This window comes from Penicillium paradoxum (genome assembly GCF_028828445.1).
Source record: "Penicillium paradoxum strain IBT 22861 chromosome Unknown utg000003l_segment0_segment0, whole genome shotgun sequence".
NCBI classification, from domain to species: Eukaryota; Fungi; Ascomycota; class Eurotiomycetes; order Eurotiales; family Aspergillaceae; genus Penicillium; species Penicillium paradoxum.
This window is the reverse complement of record NW_026643181.1, coordinates 4,445,274-4,463,305: the sequence shown is the minus strand read 5'-3', so window position 1 is coordinate 4,463,305 and position 18,032 is coordinate 4,445,274. Positions and strand designations below refer to the sequence as shown.

The 18,032-nt window shown below is 48.0% G+C and overlaps 9 protein-coding genes across 9 annotated transcripts; 3 read left to right on the top strand and 6 right to left on the bottom strand.

The window, feature by feature from the left end:
* Positions 1-204: 204 nt before the first annotated feature.
* N7457_003518 (profilin) lies at positions 205-749 on the bottom strand (the record flags this gene model as incomplete). The annotated part of the gene is made up of 3 exons (XM_057174563.1): positions 205-339; positions 402-536; positions 639-749. 3 exons carry the CDS (start codon positions 747-749, stop codon positions 205-207), a joined length of 381 nt encoding a protein of 126 aa, XP_057034714.1.
* A 1,490-nt stretch (positions 750-2,239) lies between these two features.
* Positions 2,240-4,759, top strand: N7457_003517 (Multicopper oxidase type 2; the record flags this gene model as incomplete). Its single annotated transcript, XM_057174562.1, has 13 exons — positions 2,240-2,493; positions 2,542-2,652; positions 2,711-2,770; positions 2,833-3,003; positions 3,053-3,178; positions 3,236-3,423; positions 3,490-3,560; positions 3,628-4,149; positions 4,219-4,312; positions 4,369-4,428; positions 4,498-4,511; positions 4,566-4,615; positions 4,672-4,759. 13 exons carry the CDS (start codon positions 2,240-2,242, stop codon positions 4,757-4,759), a joined length of 1,809 nt encoding a protein of 602 aa, XP_057034713.1.
* Positions 4,760-5,753: 994 nt separating this feature from the next.
* On the top strand, positions 5,754-6,533 carry N7457_003516 (uncharacterized protein; the record flags this gene model as incomplete). Its single annotated transcript, XM_057174561.1, has 1 exon — positions 5,754-6,533. One exon carries the CDS (start codon positions 5,754-5,756, stop codon positions 6,531-6,533), a length of 780 nt encoding a protein of 259 aa, XP_057034712.1.
* Positions 6,534-6,888: 355 nt separating this feature from the next.
* N7457_003515 (nucleic acid/nucleotide deaminase domain-containing protein) lies at positions 6,889-7,917 on the bottom strand (the record flags this gene model as incomplete). The annotated part of the gene is made up of 1 exon (XM_057174560.1): positions 6,889-7,917. The coding sequence occupies one exon, from the start codon at positions 7,915-7,917 to the stop codon at positions 6,889-6,891; it is 1,029 nt and encodes a 342-aa protein (XP_057034711.1).
* Positions 7,918-8,564: 647 nt separating this feature from the next.
* N7457_003514 (uncharacterized protein) lies at positions 8,565-10,622 on the top strand (the record flags this gene model as incomplete). The annotated part of the gene is made up of 6 exons (XM_057174559.1): positions 8,565-8,739; positions 8,975-9,244; positions 9,299-9,414; positions 9,509-9,880; positions 9,946-10,089; positions 10,143-10,622. The coding sequence occupies 6 exons, from the start codon at positions 8,565-8,567 to the stop codon at positions 10,620-10,622; spliced, it is 1,557 nt and encodes a 518-aa protein (XP_057034710.1).
* Positions 10,623-11,464: 842 nt separating this feature from the next.
* N7457_003513 (uncharacterized protein) lies at positions 11,465-11,692 on the bottom strand (the record flags this gene model as incomplete). The annotated part of the gene is made up of 1 exon (XM_057174558.1): positions 11,465-11,692. The coding sequence occupies one exon, from the start codon at positions 11,690-11,692 to the stop codon at positions 11,465-11,467; it is 228 nt and encodes a 75-aa protein (XP_057034709.1).
* An 870-nt stretch (positions 11,693-12,562) lies between these two features.
* Positions 12,563-13,822, bottom strand: N7457_003512 (Gfo/Idh/MocA family protein; the record flags this gene model as incomplete). The annotated part of the gene is made up of 3 exons (XM_057174557.1): positions 12,563-12,944; positions 12,998-13,723; positions 13,782-13,822. 3 exons carry the CDS (start codon positions 13,820-13,822, stop codon positions 12,563-12,565), a joined length of 1,149 nt encoding a protein of 382 aa, XP_057034708.1.
* Positions 13,823-14,447: 625 nt separating this feature from the next.
* N7457_003511 (nuclear transcription factor Y subunit beta) lies at positions 14,448-15,567 on the bottom strand (the record flags this gene model as incomplete). The annotated part of the gene is made up of 3 exons (XM_057174556.1): positions 14,448-14,938; positions 14,994-15,104; positions 15,414-15,567. The coding sequence occupies 3 exons, from the start codon at positions 15,565-15,567 to the stop codon at positions 14,448-14,450; spliced, it is 756 nt and encodes a 251-aa protein (XP_057034707.1).
* A 1,478-nt stretch (positions 15,568-17,045) lies between these two features.
* Positions 17,046-17,688, bottom strand: N7457_003510 (putative prefoldin subunit 2; the record flags this gene model as incomplete). Its single annotated transcript, XM_057174555.1, has 4 exons — positions 17,046-17,078; positions 17,171-17,363; positions 17,491-17,581; positions 17,649-17,688. The coding sequence occupies 4 exons, from the start codon at positions 17,686-17,688 to the stop codon at positions 17,046-17,048; spliced, it is 357 nt and encodes a 118-aa protein (XP_057034706.1).
* Positions 17,689-18,032: the final 344 nt, after the last annotated feature.

Genomic DNA, 18,032 nt, shown 5'->3' with positions numbered 1-18,032 from the left:
TAGTGCGAAATTGGCTGCTCGCTGTTGGACAGGCAATTTTGCGTTCCAGTCGGATTGTTGCCTCCATCATTCTGGATAGTATCCATATTTACCTCTGCATCATACACGTAGCCGATATAGAAGCTCCTAATGTATCAAGGGAGCCTGCTGGTTTTGATTTTGCTAAGACTTAGAAACTGGATTATCAGAATAAAAAGAAGTATCCTAGTATTCTATGCTAACCAAATAGGCTGCCAGTTTCTCAACAATAGTTGCTGCATCATCTGAGTCTACCGTGTCTGGATAATGGGCAAGCACAATTGCAGTCTTCGTTTTAACTGCACAGTATCCTTCTCGGCCCTAGAGTTCTCATGTATCAGAAAAATAAACCCTCTGACGAGAAAACAAGAGGGGAGACGTACCTTCTTTGCGTAAATACTTCGTTCGTTTGCTTTGATCACTTGGAAGTTCTCTCCTCCGATGTGCAGCCCACCGGCATAAAGCGGGATAGTGTCGACATAGCCATGCATCAACCTTTGGACCTCCTCAAGAGTGACCTATACATCGCAGAATCTTTGTGAGTCATTCAAACCTCTACTGACAGATAGTTTCCCTAATATCATAATGAGGAAAGGGCAGCATAACCTCGGTATACATACCTTGAATCCTGGACTGGCTGCCCACACTGCGTCACTAGCTGCTGAGAATACAGCGGCTTTGTCGAACTTTCCAGACCCTACAAGGGTCTGATCGACGTATCCTAGGCGCATTTAATTAGTCTCAACCTCACAATAAATCGACGATTCACAAGATAGCGATACCTTTCCAGCTCATCTTCAGTCAAAAAGTGTTGATATGAATGTGGTACAGACAACTGTAAACAACTGAACGCCTTGAATCGACAATTCGAATGAAAGAAGTTCAAACTTGAAGAGAATATCTTGTATATAACTGCGCTGTAGGTAAGTAGCAGGTTCCTGAAACATCCACATCTTCGCTTAATGCCCCTTGCAGCAACGGTGACGGAAGATTATACGTTCCCCTTATAACCGCAGCTCGGTGGGCGAATGGGCACGTCTGCGACCCCTCCGTATTACTTTGAGGATTTTCTTTTTATGAGGGAATTATGAATCTCCATAAGCTTCAACCCAGATCAAGAAAGACCGTAGCGAAATTTAATTTCCGATAGTAAAGTTGCCTTTTAGAAATCTGACACACCGCCACACCTTTAACCGCCTATATCGGTCTATGTATGTGGCATTCTCCTACAGGTAATCTACTATACACTGTTATTTGGTAATATCCCATCGTTATCTTGACTGGTATATCTGAGCTAAATATGAGTTACCAAAATAACAAATGGCTGATTTTGTAGGACATCCAACTGGTCAGTTGTGTGTTGGACACCGATGAGGCAACATACATAACTCTGGAGAGACGAAAACTAGCAGTTTTGCGAGAAACATTAGAGACTGACACCGAGATGTCCTTATATTTATGGAAGAAAGATATAGTCACTTGGTAGTTAGATTGGCGGGTGAGAAGAATGTTCAAAAGATAACTTGAAAAAACAGTACAAATTACCTGTTGGACTTAGTACGATAACATGGGGTTGATAACAAGTCTTGAGACTATAGGAGAGAGGGAGAAGGAGAAGAAGCTATGATTCTCAAAAAATTGAGGAATTTATACCCCGAAGTTCAGGAAGAACTAGCAAACAAGCAGGGCGCATAAAGCTTTCGAGGTCCCAATGAAACTCCCTTGACTCAAGACGCCGGAACGCGGAATAAATCAATGAGTTTGTGGAGCATAAGCAGCAGATCAAAGCAAATCTACCGGGATCTACCTAGTATCTTGCTGTTTCGGACTATCGATTTGATATGAGCCCAAGCTATTCCCAAAAGGGGGGCCTTGAGGCTGACGGCCCCATCGGAGCTATTGACGTCTCGGAATCTGGGCGAATCACTGTTGGACAACACCCTAATGATCGGCGTCCGTGGATCCTTAAGAAAGCTGTAGACCCCCTATACGAGGTACTTCGAGGGCAATGTTGGGACTAAATTGTGCCCAGCTGGAGAAAAAGTGCGAATCATATCTCGCTGCGTTGTCCACCTCGCTACAATCCAAATACAAAATATAGCTGCCCCCGATCATTAAATGTATTCTCCCATACTCTATACCACTATAATACTACAAGGTTAGCTGAAACTAATTTTTGTACGTGTGCGCAGTTTCAAGGGTTCTCAATTCCCTCGCAGCCATGAAGCTGTCCATAATATTGTCTTTCATCGGACTCGGGGCCGCTTTAGATCTGGCCCAACCCTACCCAACGAAAAAGTTCGAGCTCAATTTGAGATGGAGCTCGAGCGCGCCTGACGGAGTTGAGCGCGAACATGCTCTGATCAATGGGCAATTTCCTGGACCTCCTCTCATCTTTGATCAAGGCGACAATATCGAGGTGACAGTGAACAATTACCTGCCATTCAACACAACGATGCATTGGCATGGCATTGAGTGAGTCACCGAGGAAGATAAGATGATCTAAAGCTAACACCAGAAAAGACAGCTAGGAACGTCGTGGTCAGATGGTGTGCCTGGAGTCTCCCAAAGGCTGATCCGCCCTGGTGGAAGATTTGTCGCGAAATTTACGGCGACACAATACGGGACATACTGGTTGGTTGATTGTTATTATCTGAGGCTCTACATACTTATATTGGCTAACACTGTGAAGGTATCATTCGCACGTCGCAGGACAGATAATGGATGGCCTGTTTGGACCTATCTATATCAGGTTCGTTCATACTGAGTCCTATTCTTCATGTTTATCCACGCAGAAAACTAAGTCTCCTCCAGACCGCGAGAGGTTCCTGCCAATCTGGCTAGTGTGATATCGGATGACACACAAGCACAATCTCAAATCAATCATGCCATTCAAAACCCCAAATTGCTCACGGTGTCCGACTGGTTTCACAACACCGCAGACGAGCTACGGGAAATCTCACACGCAGCAAATATTGATACACTGTAAGTTTGGTAAAGAAAGGATAAGAAAGAAAGCTCATAGTTTGTCTAGATGTGCAGACTCCGTCCTCCTCAATGGCAAAGGAAGAGTGCGCTGCGTCGACTCTGCCTATCTGACCAGCCAAGTTCCTCCTTCCTTGGCTTACCTCCTCCAGGGAATGAACTACACAGCAAAAGGGTATGAGATCAAGCTCAAGCTACTGGTCAAAAAGCTAATATCGAGTCTCATATGAAGATGTCTTCCACTTGAGAATACCTATGCTCAAACGACATTTGCTCATCACGATTACACCGCAGTTCCACCAACCTTGTTTGATCAATGCAAAGCCACCGAGTCATCAGAGGAAGTGATCAAGGTCAACCCTTCGAAAGGCTGGACAAGCCTCAATTTTATCAGCTCCTCATCCATTTCCACGCCAACGGGTATGTGTATCGTTGCACGTGTCTAGGCGGATTGCAAAGTTCAAGTTTATTAGCTGACGAACGCAGTTTCTATCAACAGTCATTCTCTTTGGATATATGAAGTTGACGGTCAATATATCGTACCACAAAAAGTCGATGTATGATAGCGTCAAGCGTTCTTTGCACAGCAACCCATGAAAATTGCACTAACCACCCTTTTCTTAGGCGCTGACATTGAGCAACGGTGCCCGCTACTCCGCTCTAGTCCAATTGAACAACAAGCCAGGTAAATACCAGATAACAGCAGCCAATGCAGGACTCAATCAAAAGATTGCCGGGTACGGCGTCTTCTCTTATGTGAATGGTGATCCTTCCGTCACGGGCGAGCCCTCAATCGACTACAGTGGCCAAAACACGAGTACTAATGTCATTGTGTTCGACGAAAATAAAATCAAGCCACTCATCCCGGATCAACCTAGTGAGGAGGTAGACAGAACCTACCTGCTCAGTATCGGCCGCATTCATAAAGCGTGGAAATGGTCTCTCAATGGAGATAACGCATACTCCCTGTCTCTAGAGTCGGAGAGACCTATACTGTGGGACCCTCAGGGACAGAAGAGTAGTGATTTAGTAATCGCCACAAAGAACAACACTTGGGTGGACCTCATCTTTGCGGTGTCTGGCGGCCCGGCTATCCTTCAACCTGGTCATCCGATTCACAAGCATTCAAATCTGGTCTATGTCATCGTGAGTTCCTCCAGGTCGTGGTTTTTGCATTCGCCGTCTATGAATTCAATGCTGACCTCCATAATCAAGGGCGCCGGGACCGGGCTGTTCAATTGGACTTCTGTTGCGGATGCCCAGAAAGAGATCCCAGAGATGTTCAACCTGGTCGATCCTCCAATGAGAGGTAGGAAACTCTGGAAATGGTTGCATCTTAGTTTTTCAATCTGATTGATGCGATAGATACGTTTACATCACCCGCTGCTCTCGATAATCCGAGCTGGATGGCAGTTCGCTATCATGGTAGGTTGTTCCACCATCTTTGCTTATTTCCCAAGAAGATTACAGCGCTAATACGTCTGAATTTGGCAGTGCAAAATCCCGGAGTAAGAGATAAATCGAAGTGAGAGACTTCAGAACAGTTTTCGCTAACCAGACAGGCATTCTTCCTCCACTGCCATATCGATCCGCACCTCACTGGTGGAATGGCGTAAGTTGCTTACATCCCCATACTGTTACCTGACTACATATTGACAAGGATTCCAGTCTTGCGATTCTAGACGGGGTCGATGCATGGCCTGAAATCCCTCCGCAGTATGGCCCGGGGGGTGATTGGGGAAGAGCCAAGCAGTAAACAATGTTACTGATTAGGGTTGGTAGTCTGTCCAGGCCAGTGTGGTACTTCAACTTATTCGCTATTCGCCGTTTAATTCTCACTCTAATTACACTCTTATACAAAGCCTCGGATCCATATAGGCATCAAACCTCTTCATTTAATCGAGTTCTTCAAGTCTGTTTTCCAACCCAGTGCGTGTGATGTTAGATTTAAGTATTAACAGCTACTGAGCCCTCGCCTCCGTCAATTATTAATGCAGCTGCCGAATTTCAATCTGATTTCCCAACCCAAATGATTCTCTCATATATTCCAGGGTATGTGGTCCTCCTATAGACTAGGAGCAAGAAAATCAATTGATCACGTCAAGGCCACAGCTGTTGAAAGGGCCCGCTATACTCCGTAGGGAGTTCCGAATTGACCCGATCAGCCCGATCACCGGTGTACCAAATAGTCAGTGGATTCAAGTCGGATATACTCACTCGATATACGAATTAACACCGACCGAAAAGAATGGAATGGTCACTAAGTTTTGCATGGGGTTCAGAGACAGAACCAATAGGGCTCGGGTCCTACCGGAGTTAAGCCTGAGATGCTGGATGCCGTCCGCGCTGGATGCCCGCGGAGCAGTTCTCCGCACTCCGTTGCATTCTATGTTGGACAGGGGTATATCACCCCTCGATCCTTCATGAGCTGAATCCCAGGAAATGGTGACAGGCTAGGTGATTTAGTTTGTTACTCGCACTTTATAACCTTGGGAGCCCCATTCTCCTGCTTCCCCATCCAGTTTTCAGCCATCTTGATATTCTGAACCTTCAACTCGCGTCTGAGAATTACAAAACTGGATGTGATTTTTCTTCGCCTATATTCTAAGCAATGATATAACAGAACCTGCTATCCCTTCACGAGTCAGAACAATCGAAAATTCATTATCCTACCTGGCGATCCCCGTGCCTTCGTGGGGAAAACACATCCTATACCGTCATTCTCATTTCAACCGTGCGATTTCTGCAAAATGGTCCGGGTCCTGATAACAGGCTCTACGGATGGCTTCGGCCTCGAAGCCGCCCGCCAGCTAGTCCAGCGCAACCACACCGTCTATCTTCATGCGCGCAGCCAAGAACGCGCAGACCACGCCAAGGCCAAATGCCCCGGAGCCGCTGGCGTGCTGATCGCAGACTTGACCAGCGCCGCAGAAACGCGCAGACTAGCCGAGGAAGCAAATGCGATTGGTGTCTTCGACGCTGTCATCCTAAATGCCGGATTGCTTTACGGCCCCTTCCGTAAGACACCCGATACTGGCGTGCCAGCCCTGGTCTTCGTCAACGTGATCGCGCCTTATATCCTGTCTTGTCTCCTTCAACAACCGAAGCGTCTTATATTTATCGCTTCTACCTTACACCGAGAAGCCAATCCCAGCGTGAAGGACATCTTCTGGATCGGGCGCGGGGAAAAGGAATTCCAGGATTTCCCGGCATACTGTGATTCGAAGTTGCACGTTATCCTTCTTGCTAATGCGGTGGCGAGGCGGTTTAAGGGTACTTCTGTGACTTCTGTGCATCCGGGATGGGTTGCTACTAAGCTTGGAGGTGATGGTGGTCCCGATAAACTGGAGGATGGCGTTCAGACATACGTTATGCTGGCTGAGGGTGATTACGATCAAAATCTCACTGGTGTTTATTTTGAACCCAAAAGGAAGCTCGGCATGCCTCTTGCGGTGACAGCGGATGAAGCCCTGCAGGAAGTTGTCGTTAAGGCTTGCGAGGATGTCACCGGTCTTAAGCTGGGAGCTTGAGCTTGGAATGCTGGCACCCATCCATCATTGGCGTATATCTTCTAGAACGCATATTTTAGTTTTCTAAAACCTGTTGAGTTTTCATAACCTATGTTCGAGTTAATCAGGCCATGGCCCGTAACTCATGGTAGAAAAGCTGCAATTGTATTTACATCGTGGGATTAGCGCATTACCATTGCGGCGACTTTTATCAGTAGGGCAAAGCTAACCTGTCTCACGACGCTCTAGACTTTGCTCACGGTTTTCACAATTTTCACAAACACAGTTTGAGTATTCAAACGTTCTCGGATATAAAGACTGTACAAAGAATAGAGCATATCATAAATCATCTCCACAAGAGGCTCTGCAAATCGAATCAAGGAAAAAGACACACGCCTCCATCTTCCGAATCAACATCCTGATCTACCCCCACCTCAGCCTCGCTTTCTGAAGTATTTAGGGAATTTGCCACGGATTTGCTGGATGAATCATCGCCGATATCCTGCTCTCCAAACGATTTGAAATGACCCAAAGAACGGGTCTCCGTAATGCAGGTTTTAGAATCTGGATGCCAGCGACTAGCTTGCGAGCGCCGCAAGACTTGATCAATTATCTGCCCACGAAGTTCTTGTATTATCTTGTTCATAATCTCTGTTTGCTCTCGAGCCACCATGTCATCCTTGGCAAATGTTTTCACCAGCGGAGGGCTCCATTTTGTCCAGACTTTACGGTGTGATGAAGGGACCACCATACGCGCTGGATGGTGCTTGAAGTATAGCTCGCAGCAAAGACAAGCGGGCTTACTGCAAGCAACGAATCGATCCCCATATGCAAAGGAAAGTTCTCCCTTGTGAAATAGCTCCAAGACTTGAACTTCAGCATGGACCAGAGGATGGGATTGCTCGTATTGATCCATGAAATGCTCGAAGATCATGAAATTAGAAGTTCTGTCCAGATACAGAAGACCGTCCTCGACAATTTTCCTTTCCTCTCCAGTTGTCCTGTACATACGATTCAGGATTCCGCGAAGGTTGGTTTGTGAGTCACGTACTGGTGCTGGTACACCGAGAAATGGATCAATGCCGCGAACTTCATATGTGTGTAATATATGTGCCAGATCGTAGGAGTCGACGACCAGCTCGGTTGGTGCCCGTATGTGATGGGCAAGTCTCAAAATATGATGTCTGACCAAGGCAAACGATGACCGCCGGCCTGCAGGGTCCAGTCCGTTCTCGTCCTGTGACGCAAGAGCCGCAAGTTGCTTAATATACACTGAATTGCGGTGGATATAAGCAAACTCGCAAAGCTCGATCTTGTCATTGTAGTTCACAGCTTCTTGCAGCCACTCGACCAATTCCTGGGCTAAAGGATATTCAGCTGGAGGCATTCTACATGGAACATCCATGCTCACCTGTTCTTGAGCTATCTTGTATGAGCTTTGCAATGCAAATGGCCGCCTCCTTTTGGACATTTTTGTGTTCTGCCTTGATGCGAGAATCTGCAAAATCTGCACAAGATCGAATGAATGCTGATACTGTTGCCGGTAGATCTGGAGTCGGTAGATCGCTTGCGCCGCGCAAGACCTCGAGAGCTTCGCTGAGAAACAGAACGATCTTTCTATTCCCCGCGTTTGAAGCAACCCAGAACTGGTAGCGTGTTGGACCATCTTCCAGGCCGATGGCGGTGCAAGAATCCCCGCCTTTCTTGAAATCACACACATAAGCCAGATTCTGTAAAAACCTTCGTCTCCTTTCCATAGAAGCATCAAAACTCGTGGGCTGGGGAGTATGTTCGCCTCGGGTCTGTCCCAGTGACTTCAGAAGAAATAAGGGCTCGTAAAATCGGGCAAGCAGTCGCCGGTATGGATCAAGTCTTGGGCGAACAACCCCGTTAGGGGTAATTTCCAAGGGGGCTTTGCCTCTCATATGGGCGGTTTGGTATTTTCAGTCAATTTAAGGAGACACGCTGTCGGAGGACAATGGGGGCGCAAGTTTTTCAAGTTGAAGGCAGGTGGTAGGGTCTGCGGGAGGCCCTCAATGCAGGAGGCCACCAATGCGGGAGGCCACTGATTTCTCTGCGTTGACTCAGAATTTCCGTGACGATCTGGCCACAGACGTGGTAGGAATGGAAACTGGCTCTGCAATATTGGGCAATCCCAGTAATATGATCCAGGAAGGAGATACAAGGGTTGTTGATACCCAACACCTTCGTACCATTTCTGGCCTGAGTAAGGTGTGCCCCACCGCTCTCTTTGATGCAACGAGACATACCAAACAATTCCAGGCAGTCAGGGTATATAAACAGTTAATCGTTTATCGAATTCTTCTAGACAAGAAGCCTCTTCAAAATGTCTAAGTCCATGTGTAAAACCCAAAGCGGTCCGTCCTTCTAACCCCTCGTACTTACTCTCTCCACGAACTGATCTTTACCTTTGACCTAACAAGTGCTAACCTCACATATAGATGCAAGATTGAAATACCATTTGAGCTTGCTGAAGCTCGACAGCCCGAACGATCAGAACGAGGATGCTAGTCTAGCACCCATCTTCACAGCACCGGTTCTTTACCAACCGGGACAGGGTCCATCACAATATGGCCTACTGGGAGGTGTCAAAAAGGTCAACGCATCCGGCTTCTCAAGCCCAGAGACTGAGATACTGGCAAAGGACCCCCGGCTGTTTTTCAACGTTGCTTCACCATCGAGCACGTTCATCTGTGGATCTCAGGGATCTGGTAAAAGTCATACTTTATCTTGCATACTCGAAGGCTGTTTGATTCCCTCTCAAGCAGGCAGGCTTCTTAGCCCCCTGACAGCTGTCGTCTTTCACTACGATACGTTTATCTGCGACAATGGTGGTTCGCCGTGTGAGGCGGCGTTCCTCGCGTCGCACTCTAACGTCAAAGTCAGAGTGCTTTGTGCGCCAACCAATCTTCGAACCATACAGGTGATCCAAGCATGTTCCTGAAGCTTTCCCTTATTCTAACGAGTCTTTTCAGGGGACGTACTCAAGATTCAACATCAAGGTAGAGCCGCTCCAAATAGACCAGGCCAACCTCAACACCAAGCGTATGATGGATCTCATGGCAGTGGGCCAAGATAAGGGCCCTGTGCCGCTGTACATGCACACTGTCCAGCGGATTCTACGAGAGATGCGGCTTTTACAACAAGCGTCGGGGTCACAATTCGACTATCGTGACTTCAAAAAAAGGATACTTGACTCTGGCCTTCTTCCAGGTCAGCTTGAGCCTCTGAAACAACGCCTCGATACCCTTGAAAGCTTTATGCCTCCCGGACAAGCAGATATCACCAAGAACAACAAGAAAAAGAAGAACAGTGCCCCAAGCCCAGGATCCAACTGGACTCCAAAGGTACGACGATCACCTCAGTTTGATAAATATAATAGTTACAACAAGAGACTGATCGCCCGGGCCAGCCATCGCAATTGACAATTGTTGATCTCTCCTGTCCTTGCATCTCTCCTGATACAGCCTGTTCCCTTTTCAATATTTGCTTCGGAATCTTCATGGAGCAGAACACAAAGGTTGGGAGGGTCGTGGCACTCGATGAAGCGCATAAGGTTAGTAGATCATGAGGATTCTGGCTCATTTACTGTTTTCTGATGATCACAAGTATATGAAAGACTCCGTCGAAGCACGAAGCTTTACGGACACCCTTCTTTCTACTGTTAGGTTGCAGCGACATCTCGGAGCTCGTATCCTGATTTCAACCCAAGAGCCGACAATCTCAAGTGACCTCTTGAGTCTGTGCTCGGTCACCATTGTTCACAGATTTTCCTCCCCGGCATGGTTGCGCGCGCTTCAAGGCCATGTTGCTGCTGCCGCGTTAGGTGCGCAATCAGATCAAAAAGCATCTGCCAACAACGAGGAGTACCCAGGGGATCTTGAGGTACCAGGTAAATTTGCATTGTTTCATCGGATCGTGAATCTTCGGGTAGGTGAGGCTTTGCTTCTTTCTCCTAGTGCGATGCTGGGCACTACGACAGAGACAACCCGCTCTCCGCAACTGAACAAGCTGGGCTCAGGTTACATGGTAATCAAGATAAGAGATAGGCTGACGGAGGATGGTGGCAAAAGCGTTGTGTCGTCTTGAACTTGGTATCGATGCGGAAAATAGGGGCTACTTGGTTTATTAGAATGACATGCGTGACTTGGTATCTTCGAGTGAAACTTATGACACACCTATGGGTATCGGCTTTGCATCATATCAGTTTAGCCCAAATATGACTCCGGTTTTGAGATGGTAAATGCCTCTAGCGCGGATATTGCTGGGATTCATATGGGTTGACCAAACTCGCAAGCCTTCCTAAAGCATATAGATCGAAAGATATGGGTTTACTAAGGACGGAATAGATATAGACAGTTTCCCTTTGACTCATGTCTAGCAGCTTGTACTAGACCAATGTTGCTTTTTCAGATGTTTCTGAACATTATCCTTGCGAGTAAACGACATCCCGCAGACTTCACATGTTGGCCGGTCCCTTTCCCCCCAAAGCTGCTTAGCAAATGTACTATGAGCAACCTCGACATGTCGACGGATATCCCTCTGCTCTGCTGCTCGATAAGAGCATTCAGAGCATTTGACAGGTTTGATATGCAATCGCATATGTTTCCTGATATCGATCAGTCGACTAACGGAAACGAGCATGGACGTGGAATTTACCTGAGCAAACAGATTTGAGAAAAGCCCATCCGACCTTGACATTTCTCGTCTCGGCAATGATACAGTCCCTCCGCTGGAGACGCGGTTATGGTTTCATCCAAAGGCATCTCAGCTTCTTCGAATCTCCAACCACACTTTGTAGTCCATTTTGGATGCGCTGAACCATGGGGGTCACTGGCCATCACTGAGCTGGTTCCGTCGGTAATACTCGGAGAGGATGTATTTTCAGAAACATCGTCAATGCTTGTCAAGAAATCTTCGCATATAGAACTCTATAGAGGCTGGTTTGCGTCGATGATTTCTTGAGGGACACTAAGCTGGGGGTCCGTCATATCCAAGTTTCCATTCATTTCGCCCGAGTATTCGTTGCCGAGCGCCGTAAAGATCGAATCGGTCGAAGGATACACTAAAGGTTCGTATGTCGATCTGATTATCGAATTGACGGCAGGATCCGCCATAGACGTTTCGTGTTCATGTTGGCCTGAGAACCGGGTTTCCATGGTTAGATGTCATTCGACACCAGATGAGAAGCTCAACGACCAGGGCGAGGCAGAGGATAAATAACTTGGGGAAGCTGCTAGGGCAGTTTTGGGGGGAGAAAACACAAACTAAGCAGCTAACTACATGAGATCATGGCGATTCCAAGATCGCACTACGCACTACTTGCCTAACTCCCTACTGCTATCAGATGTTAGGCAGCAGTGCATCTCTCCAGTTGGGGTTAACTGCGCCTTTCGCCAATCGCGTTGACCGCTTAGCCGCGGTGCATTATCTCAAGATATACGGAGTACTCCATATAAGTTCCAATGACGCATTCGCTTGCCAATTACTGGTAGAACCATCACTTTCGTTAGTCTATATAATTCTAAGTGAGGCCACGCACAATATTGCATACAAGATCTCATCTTTCGCTCAACTCACACTGACGCACCGCCGACAAGATACCAGATGCACCTGAATGAAAACGCGAGGGATCATATATATCACAATACCTACATACACACATGCATTACGGTGTACTAAGGGATCCATTTAAGCTTCACTCCGATCTTTCCAAGGCCAATAGTAAACATATCAGATCGTCCAAGCGTTCTACACAGGTTGAAAGGTCTCGGATATCTAACATCTCACCGCTCAGCTAGAAAATAAGGCACATAAAGGTGATTCCTAGCATAAATCGATTCAATTCTAACAGCTATATCTAGTCAGTCAGGTTAGAGTCCAACCTCTTCTCCCAATGCAGCCAGTCTATCAAAGTAACATCAGCCTTATTACTTTGAGCTTTTACGCGTAATAAGCGATTAGAAGCAAATTATATCCTCAACCCAAGTTATATGCACATCACAAATATTTCTAGTCTATATACGATACTAATTTGGTGTGATCTTGTTCAGTCTAGCTTGTCCTGCCAGACCCGCCTTCATAATCATACCAAAGATCTCAATATCTTTCCTAGCATCCTCCGCCGTGGTTTTAGCAGGCTTACCCTCAACGACGAAGGCATAAAGTTCCTTCATTTCCAGAGTATAAGCATCCTCATAGGTATTCCGAACCAGGGACTCCCGGAACGATCCATCCTCCAATTTCTCACGGATGTGCATGGTCGTAGGCAGCCCCTTAACATAAGGCGAGTCAAAGCAGACCTTGACCGTCTTATTCCCACCAAATACCTCAATGGACGCATCAAATCGGGGAACCTCATCAATACCAGACTCATAAGAGACAGCAAAAGACGGATATTGAAAGAGAGCACTAGAGCCATCAACACCAAACTCCCACAAACAGCAATCAAATCCACAACATACCTCCAAAATGGCGGACCCTGTGTACTGCACAAAGAAGCCCCAAGCACAGCACTCGGCATGCCCAAAGCCTCCCTCATCGCACTAAGATCATGCGACCCCAGACTGCCCAAATTCCTCCACTGACAAGCCGTCTCATCCGTAACCGGAATCCCCAACTCCATCGTCAAAGCCTGTTCCAAAAGCTCCCCAGTCCTCTGCCCCAACTCCGTCTTATCCTCCGCTCGGTAATCCGAGAACACCTTCGGAAATGTCCCCGACTGAGCCACGAAATCCGAATTCGGACCGACGATATCCCGCACGCGCGCATAGCGCACTTCATCAAGGCTACCTATTTCCTTGACTGCGTCGATGAAGCCGCTCGCGTACCGACGCATGTATCCGACCATCACCTTGCCGGAGGAGGTCTTCTCGAGCTCGATGATGCGATCTGCGTCTTGGAGGGAGAGGGCCATGGGCTTTTCGATGAAGACGACTTTATCGTGTTGGAGGGCTAACAGGGCGTGTGGGACGTGGAAGGCGTCGCTGTTGGCGATCATCACGATGTCGACATCTGGGGAGGCGCAGAGGTCTTCGGCCTTGCGGGTTGTCTTGGGGATGCCGCCGATGACCTTTTTGGCGCAGTGTGCCAGCGCATTGTTGGAGACATCGCAGAGATAGGTGATCTGGAAGTAGTCGGAGAGGAATCCGAGAGTTGGGATGTGGGCGACTTGGGTGATCTCGCCACATCTGGCTGGGTTGTTAGTATCGAGGTATGCTATATAGACTTTGAAAATGGGCTTTTTACCCGATCACTCCCACGCGGAGAATCTTGTTGCCCGCGGTCATCTTGGATGTTGCGGTCTCGGAGATAGCTTGTGCAATGACGTAGTTGGGGTATCTCCAAGGTTGGAAGTAGACTCTAGGAGGGTCTCGTATACAACTGATTTGTATAGAGGGAGAATAAGATGTGTCTTGACGACAATTATCTATTCTGTTAAATGATTGTCGAATGGATGGACGAAGGAGCGCTGATCTGACGCCCCGCGACGTGGCCCTGGAGCCCCGCGGCCCCAAGGTCTCCTATTAGTCCAGTATACAACAGACCTGCATGATATTTTGGCACTCAGCACCAATCACTCTTGAATCTGTAGTAGGGACAATGTTCCATTAACTCTAACATTGGAATGTACAGACGTAGATCCAGTCATCCTAACCTGCACCTCGCACTGTAGATACAGATATGTCCATATTCCGCCCATGAAACCCCACGAAACTCCGAATCATAAATAAAAACGCAAACAAGTAACCCAATGCAAAACACTATCTGACGGATCGAACATAATATCCGAGAGAGCGGTGTAGATGAGCATCGAAGCGCCAAAAAACTAGTTTCAAACCTCATACTCCTTCGGTTGGATCGACGATGGAATAGGTGAACGTTCCACCTTGTTCATTTCTCCCACAATATTTCCTAGTATGACTCGCCACCGGCGCCGTTGTGAGACTGGCCAACCATTGCGGGATAGCCGTAGGCGGATGCGTCTTGCTCGGATGGGTCAAGGTTGGGATTCATCATAGGGTTTGAAGCTTCGGTATCCGCGAATCCTGCCCGAGCGGGACCTGGTCCGCCAGGGCCACCGACAGGTCCTCCGGTTCCATAACCAGCGCTTGGGGGTCTCTGGTTCTCGCCACGGGCAGATTGGGTCTGGGGTCTAATCAGCATTCCGAAGCTAGACATCTCTGCGGCGCGTTCCTGGAATGGGTTGTGGGGTGCGGCGCGGGATGCGGTCTGAGGAAGATCATGGGCGCGGCGCTTGGATTGGGGGGAATTTACCTCGCGGTACTTGGAAAGGTAGATCTTGAGGGCTTCGGCGTAGTTCTCAAAACCAAGGGACGTCATAGCGAATAGGATATCTTCGCCATTAACGGTCTTGCGTTTCTCCTGTTGGCATTTCTCCGAGGCTGTCGGTGTGGACGATCAGTATGCATAGTAGGTTGAACCGAGAACTATACTCACCTTCACTGGTGATGAATGAGATGAACTCGCTCACACACTCCTGCATGCATTCCTTGGCTTCTTTGGCAATCTTTGCATTATCGGGCAGGGCCAGCTTCATGATACGAGCCACTACATAGGGTTAGTTGTGTGGACATTTTGCCAAAATCAGATGCTGGGTTGGATGCTATCGCCGAGGGGAAAGTTGCGGGCGAAAACGAGATGGGACGAATATATGAGACATGCGACGAAAAGGAGTTTCGTCCGAACCAGCACTCATGGGTGCAATAGACATAGGACGTAAAAAAGCAGAACGAGCTTCACCCCAACCATCAGACAGAAACAAAGGTTGCGACGAAAAGGAAATGCGGGGAAAACAAGGAGTGGCAGCAAGGGACGCGCAAATCGGAACAAAAGCACAACCTGCAAGACGCAACTTACCATTTGCAATCGGAAGCCACCGATCCTGCTCCTTCACCTCGAACTCGCCCTGATGCCCCTGCGCGTCGTGATGCTCCTTGTCCATATGCTCTTGTTCTTCACCCGATTGCGCCTCGGGGTCAAGTTCAGCGTCCTTAGAAGGAGAAGTCGCCATTATGAGTGGGCTGGATATGGCGGTGGATCCTCGGCTTGGGCGTCAATGCTTGTGTCTCGCGTGCTCTGTTGTCAGACCACGTCAGATCTCCAGGTGCGCGATCTCCGACAGCGCAGAATCGGCACCAAAAGGGGGGGCGCAGGGTTGTATTGGCTGGGTACGAACCAACTCTGCAGTAGCGTTGTGAAAATAGCGTCAGCCTCGGGGCAGATTGTCAATGCAGGAGCTCTGTACATGCGCACAATGGCACCCAATTAGCCTTCTCCCCCAAATAAAGACAGGCACGGAGTTCAGGGATTCGGTATACTCCATACCTTATCGCGCGCTGAATCAACAATAACGCGAGACGCGGGACTCCAAGCTGATGATGCAACGCGGCTGCAAAGGTGGGTCGATTGGGAGGAGCCCAACGGTCCAAGTTATTAAGCGTAAGCTCTTAAATGTTTGGTGCAATCAACCCGATTCGTCTGGACTTGGGATCAGAGCGCTAGAAACAGGGTGTTTTTTCAGGGAAAATCTGGGGAATTGGCGAACCAGAAACTCCCTGGGATCGACGCCTTCGGTTGGTCCGGCCACGTACCAATGTCAATACTTCGCATGGAGGTTGAGATCTGCTTACATGTAGGTACAGAGGGCATAGAACAGAGTGTAGATAGCATTTTTCTGCATCAAGGTCACTTATTACACGGATCCACAGTCCACAGTGTAAGGATTGCCCAGGTAGATGTCTAGATATGTTATTTACAAATATTGAGAACCTTGGTAGCTTTTGGCAATGTTTCTTTAATGAATCTGCAGTGTTCATTATACATGGATTCTGTACAGCCCAGCCAATTTAATAGCCATCGCAACAGCCTCGAAACACCTGTGGTATCACCTGGGCCACTAAATGACGTACGACTGCGCCTCGAATCCCCGATTGAGATCGTGTTCATCACCATCATAGGTCTAGCGAAGCTGAGATCAAAATACGTCCAAGATGAAACTTTGGTTGCGTCCTACATAGTCAATAAGTCGGGTCCTTCAGGGTCCTTTAGGGCCCAACGGTGTCGTGATCATTTGCCGTCCAGTCAGGCATCAAGGCTTGCATCTACACAGACCTAGGTCAACTGCACCAAACTCAAATTATTGACTACATACATCATGTATTGACAGGCGACTTCAGTCAGGCATGATTGCGGCTTCAAGTTAGCTTGGGCCGATCGATGTAAGCTCAAGCCTCGTCACCTCATGACGTCTGCTAAGGTCCGAGAGCCCAAAATCAACCCATCCATGATCCAACAGTTATGGGTATATTTGTTGTTATTATCAGTCAAGGAGCACGTTGTGCACATTCGACGTCAAAGCACAAATCAACGCTGCATTATGTCTAGCCTTTTGCCATTCCCAGTAACGCCGGTAGCCTCTTGCTCTCGCACTTGGATAGCATCCCCTGGGAACACGTAAATTGAAAGTATACAGAGGAAAAAGATGGTGACCTAAGGCTGCACAACTTGGATGTTGTTCTTTTTCTGCAAGGGGCAAACAGAGGTCAGCACTGCTTGTATCAAAAGCGTAGAAGGTGGTTCTAGGCCCGAAGCCATGGACCGGGAGACCATCTTACCTTCCAGTTATCCAACTCAGTCTGCTTTGCCTTGTATTGCTTCAGCATGTCGTCAATCACTTGCTTCAGCCCGTCCGAGTTGGTCTTGAGTGTGGGAAGCACATCCTGGACGGTGCGCTCAACGAGAACGCCATTCACCATGCGGAAACATTTTCGGTCTGCGGCCAGGGGTTCAAGGGTTTCGATCACAAGCCTGCAAAGAGACAGGTATTAGCTATGTATGTTCGTCATATCGTCGCCAGTTGGAGTGCTGAGATAGATGCCGGTTTGTCTCCACAGCAGGATTCCATAATAATGAGAATAGCATGGTAAGGACTCACTTGTGCTCTTCTGCTTCTTGTTCAATATCGCCAATCTTCTGTGCCAATTGCTGAAGGGTGTTCTTGAAGTTGGTGTATTGGCCCTGAAGCTCTGGATTGATGGTTCGTATTAGCTTGCGCGATTCTGGGGTTCCGGAGGAAAGGCGGGAAAGGCATACCCTGCTGCTTCTTCGGGTCAATCTGCTTCTGGCTAGACATGATGGCTGTTTGACACGGTGTGGTAATGCAGCACGGGGAAGCTCGAGAAATTGAGATGACGATGCGGGGCCGTTGCTTTTCGGTGTTGGGTGGAGGCCGCCACTATGCAACTTCATAAGGCGCTTGACAACATATATATATGTATATTGGGTCTATCAAATTGTCTCTATCTACTCTAGTATCTGAAACAGACCTCCAGGTTGCTAGTAAATCGTATGCTGACCCATTTTTCATGTGTCTTTCTGGAAACGAGAGACTGGACCCAAAGGGCGGTGGCTTTCCTCCGGCAATATGTAGGCGGTCAGCTACTGGCGCTAGTGATCAGATAGGAAACCCAGAGGTTC